Consider the following 5,395-nt stretch of genomic DNA (forward strand, 5'->3'; position numbering starts at 1 on the left):
CTGATGGGAGAATGGAAGAATGATGTGGGAGGTATGTTATTAGAGCTGTTGCAGAGTTCACAGCATGCAGTGTGATTTCCATATGAGTTATGCACTTCTCTCGCAACAGTGACTGGCAGTAGCTGTCTCCTCATGGAGAGACGGAGAGGCGCAACATTATCTAATTGTTATCCTGTCATAGGGGGCGGGGCGACGGAGGTCAGATGATGACGACGGTGGCGGTGGTGATGATGATGATGACTGCTGTGCTCTGAGGCAGCCGATAGGAGCTCTCCCCCTCTGGATGGCGGAGGGGGAGGGGGAGGGCTGTCACAGAGGGAGGCGGTCCCAGAAACACACACACACACACAAAAAGGGGCCCAGCTGGTTCAAGTGAGGATAGGGACCGTCCTGAGCTGAACTCGACGTTACAAATAGGAGCTGCGGTATTCCAAGTGGAGCAGAGTGGAGGTGCGCCACACCGATGGTAATATTAAGTAACAGCGCCGAGCGGAGCCGCAGTGTGAGAGCGCAGAGAGACGCGGAGGACAGCGATCCTTACTGAGGCGGACGGAAAGACGCGTGGACCACCGATCATTTCTTCACAGGTAAAAAAAAAAAAAAAAAAAAAGAATTAAAAATAGGGTTAGAATAAAATTTGTTATAAAAGTGAGCTTTTAAAAACAGACTTTATAGTATTTTGATTCCTTTCAAAAGTTTATTTTAAATTTCTGATGCTTGGATGTCGTTAAATGAAACAACAGCATTGTGACGGTACACGAGAACAGGCGCACATCTCTGATCACAAATAGCCTTTATAACTCACTTTAAGTGACATAAATATTAAAACTACAACTGTAGTGCTTAGCAGTGTTTTACTCCAGTATCTAGTTGTAATTTAAAGCTGGCGTTTGATAAGTTGCTTTACATTATGTTCTGTTTTTTGTCGCTCGTGTTATTCTTTATACCGTATTTTATAGACGCAAAAAAAAAGATCCCGTCTAAGTTTTTTTTTTTTTTTTAAATTTATTTATTTATCTATGTATTAAAAATAAAGCATCTAAGACATGATTTGCAAACTGTTTAGAAAAAAAACAACAACTCGTAAATCTAAATTGTCGATTGACTGGTGATGCTGCTGAGAGTTAAACAACAGTCGGCTCGGCTCACACATTTAAATGCGGCCAACAGGAGATCAGCCTGTTCCTGTCAAACATGTGGGTCAGTGCTGATGGAGCGAGTAAAACGTCCAGACCGGAAACCGATCATGAATGACTCGAAGTGGCCTAAATAAAGACGCAGGTAGAACATGGTGAAGGGCCAGAGGCGGCCCGAGGATGAACCCATAAGTAGGTCTGCAAATGTAGGTTATGATCTGAACAGGTTAATGTTGCACAGTAATCTAGATCACTTCATCTTGTGTTTAAAGCGGGTGCTGTGTGGTCATGTTGATGCCTAAAGTCTGGCATGGCTGCTCAGTTTTGTCTTTGTAACACCTATTGGCCCATATTGAATGTACAATGAGGCTGGCAAGGTTATGGTACAAGTCGCTCCCGTTTTATTGGAGAGATGTAATGGGGTTACATAATATTGTGTTGTAATGGCTCTTGCGTAACCGCTAAATCCCTCTTCTTCTTCCGTCGCTTTGACCACTAGGTGGCACTGTTGCTGCATCCCCGAGCATCCAGCCGGCACCCAGCACCACACAGCTCTCCGCCGGAAAACAAGGAGAGACCCACCTAACCTCTGACAGGCGTGATGTTTGAGGAGGAGGTCCAGCCAATGAGGGGGCAGCAGGAAGTGTCAGTGCTCCAGTCTCTGGACTCACCTGCAGCGGTCAGCCCAGGTGGAGGAGCAGCAGGAGGAGGAGGGCCGCTGTCCTTCACAGATGAGGCTGTCTCCATCCTGACCTCCAGCAGCCTGCTGGCGCGCTCCCTCCTGGGTCGCACCTCTGCCGTCAAACGCAAAGAGAGCCCGTCTTCTTCCAGCATCCGACGCAAGCGCGAGTTCATCCCTGTGGACAAGAAGGACGAGGGCTACTGGGACAAGAGGAAGAAGAACAACGAGGCGGCTAAGCGCTCGCGGGAGAAGCGCCGCGTGAACGATATGGTCCTGGAGAGCCGCGTTCTGGCCCTGCTGGAGGAAAACGCTCGCCTCAGGGCCGAGCTGTTGGCTCTCAAGTTCCGCTTTGGCCTGGTCAAAGACCCCTCCAACGCCCCCATCCTGCCCCTCACTACAGCTCCTCACCACACCTCTCAGACTATGACTCCACACTATTACCTCCACAGAGGCGACGCAGGCCTCCCCAGTTCCTCGGCCTCGCACGCCGGCAACCAGACGGGCCAGCTGAGCACCAGGGGCTCCAGGGACGGCGGCAACATGTCGGAGGACTCGGGGTTCTCCACGCCGGGTGGCTCCAGTGTGGGCAGCCCGATCTTCTTTGAAGACAGGCTGAGCGACCACGGGAAACTATCACCGCACCGGGCGGAAGAGCTGGGCTACGACCTCCACCACTCCCCCGCCGACGTCCACCACACTACGGGGAAGCTGGACCAAGCCGAGATGATGAAAAACCTTCCACACAAGCTACGCTTCAAGACGCCCGGCAACGGGGACACGGGGGATGCCGCAGGGGACCGACGCAGCCCCACGCTGCCGACAGCGGGACGGGAAGGTCCCAGAGAGGCCCCTAAAGGACTGAGTGGAGGCGACGCCGGAGCAGGGCACTGCGCCGGCACCTGGCTCCAGCAGCTGGAGGGGGAGGAAGGCAGGAGGGGGAGGCAGTCCCCTCAGTACAACGCCTCGGCCGGCGCCTGCGGCCTCCAGCCTCCTCTGATGCAAGGGCAAACTGAGGCCCACGGCGAGAACATTCACCTGAAGTCCCAGCTCAACTCTCTGAGCGTGGAGGTGGCTCAGCTCAAGAAGCTTTTCACAGAGCAGCTCCTGGCCAAAGTCAACTGAAGAGCGGTTCGCCAACGTCTGGACTTTTACGGACAAACAAAGAGTTGCTGTCAGTGAGCCTAGAAGCGCAGGACTTTAAAAAACTCAACCCTCAAGTCTAACAAACTTTTAACAGCGTTTTGGTTTATATTTTAAAGACTGTATTATACTGTAATAAATGTCTAGAAACATTCATCTCATAACCCTCTGTTTAAAAACAACAATCTGTACTACTGTTGGCTGTCTGCTAGTTTCTCAACTCCATACACTGTGACGACAAACACACACACACACAACCTAACACTGTTTACATCACTCATTACAGCGCAAGCCTGGATTTACGGCCTCACACAGCAACAAGTTTATGTGGCTTCCGAAGCCGCATTCAATTCAGCTGGATGCGAGCCAGCAGTTTGCGAGCGCACTGAGAAGGACGAAGTGTTTGCAGTAATATAGCTGAGAGCGGCATGACTTACTGCACAGGTTTTCCCACCGCTGAGACCGGTCTGTCAACACAACCAGAGACAGACAGTAAACACACACAGAAGTCAAACCATCAGCCGTCCAAAAAACCTCTCGCGGTCTGAGAGGCTTAAGGAAAGCTCTGTTCTGCCTCGCGCCCGGAACACACGTCCAGGCTTGTTTGTCAGCGTAATGGGTCACACGGTGAAGAAGCTCCTCTTTAGACATACTGTCATGTACTGTTGCTGTGTTCAGCGTCTCACTCTAGTCCCCGCTCACGCCCAGTTCGAACACATTTTTTTTGTATTACTGTCATGTTGTCTGTGCCGAGGTGATGACACACATTTGATGTCTGCTGTCTTTCTGTACATTTTTTCATATTAAAAAATAAAGACGTATGAAAGATTCAACATCGTGCTGGTGAGTCGATCCTTACTCGAGGAAACCTATAGTTCTTTTTTTTTTTTAGCAGTGATGGAAAGCCTCTGTTGCCATCCTGAGTGGTTGGGTTGAAAGTAGTGGGCATTTCGGAGGCAGTGGAGGGGGTCGAATCAAAGGTGCGACCGAGTTGCATCGAGGGAGGCGCAGTTCTTCTGAGCTCGATCCATACTAGAAAACAAAAGTGGCTTTGATTTCGACTGCTCTTTTTTGAAACGCTTCTCTGGTGAGTCATTTAAACCGCCAACTGTAAACCCCAACGGAACAATGACAAACTGTTATCTCTTAAACAGCATGCAGCGGTAAAACCAAACATAAATAGAGCCTGGAGTCCGGATGTTACAGATAGTAAGAGAAGAGGTGAAAGAGAACAAGAGGTGGGTACAGCTCTGGCTGACAAGTGCTGACAAATGCAGGCGCTGAGTGGAGGAGCTGAGCACTTGGCAGGGTTGTCTCCCACAGTCCCTGCAGGCGTCAAGACAGTCTGACAGACAGAGACAGAGATGGTGGGTGTGCCTGCTATTACTCAACAGCTCTGCTAGAAACCTTCGACACACCAGAGCCTTAATTATAACAGCTGGAGGGGAATTCTAGTCATTGAAGAATGGATGGCACGAATTTGACGGGGCCACATTCAGTCACATTCAGATTCCAGCAGTCGCTTTTGCAACACGTCCATTGTCATCATCAGACATTCTGTGTCACAGCGCCCAAATTTCTATACAGTTTTAGGTCAACTCGGAGCCAGTGAGCATCCATCCGCCTTCCCCCCCTGGTCGGGAATGTGTAAAAATCGTGCCGCTTCAGAGTCAGCAGGGGGCAGCAGAGACAGCATCTTCAGTGTCACCATGGAGCCCCAGAGTCTGTGTTTCAGCACCAGCCACAAGATATGAATCATGCTATGGATCACTGCGACCGGTATTATTCCTGCAGGTTAGCAAGTTAATGAGCATGGAAATGAGTAATAGTTAAATTGGGTAACTGTACACGTGATTTTCTTGTGTGTGCATATGTAGGCAAGACACGTGAGGAAGCTGACGCTCAAGCCTGAAAAAGGTCAACTGAATTTAAAGGAGAAAAAAAAAATGTTTGATGCAATATATATGTCACTAATTCAGGTCATTGACATTTTGTCATGAGAAATCTTCTAATAATCTATTCAGCTTGGTATGTTTAACCATCACTTTGTTACTAGAAAGATGTTTTCACTGCTTATGCATAAAAGGTTTACAGTTTTATCTTTTGATACCTTTTGAGGGGGAATAAACTGATTTATGCTGTAATTAGATGACCTGTTTGCAACTCCCCAAGAATTTAGCAACATGAACACTCATTTGTGGCTGCAGTTCTTTTTCTCCCCCCAAAAAATTATTACAAAAGCAACATTTTTGCAAGTATAAACAGGCTGCGAGTAAATTGGACAAGCCTGTGGTGAAATGGAGTGGTAATAAGGTAGAGGCGAGGCACGCGCTGCAGGTCTGGAGCGCAGGGAAAGAAGAGAGCCTGATTTAATGAATCCACCGCAACATGCTGCTGTTACGCTACCATCCTCGCTCACATCCCATGCATCCGTAAA

The 5,395-nt window shown here is 49.0% G+C and overlaps 1 protein-coding gene across 1 annotated transcript; it reads left to right on the forward strand.

The window, feature by feature from the left end:
• Positions 1 to 288: 288 nt before the first annotated feature.
• nfil3-6 (nuclear factor, interleukin 3 regulated, member 6) lies at positions 289 to 3,791 on the forward strand. Its single transcript, XM_037089899.1, has 2 exons — positions 289 to 587; positions 1,636 to 3,791. Exon 2 carries the CDS (start codon positions 1,738 to 1,740, stop codon positions 2,938 to 2,940), a length of 1,203 nt encoding a protein of 400 aa, XP_036945794.1. The 5' UTR covers positions 289 to 587; positions 1,636 to 1,737; the 3' UTR covers positions 2,941 to 3,791.
• Positions 3,792 to 5,395: the final 1,604 nt, after the last annotated feature.

This window comes from Acanthopagrus latus, chromosome 23 (genome assembly GCF_904848185.1).
Source record: "Acanthopagrus latus isolate v.2019 chromosome 23, fAcaLat1.1, whole genome shotgun sequence".
Lineage (NCBI taxonomy): Eukaryota > Metazoa > Chordata > Actinopteri > Spariformes > Sparidae > Acanthopagrus > Acanthopagrus latus.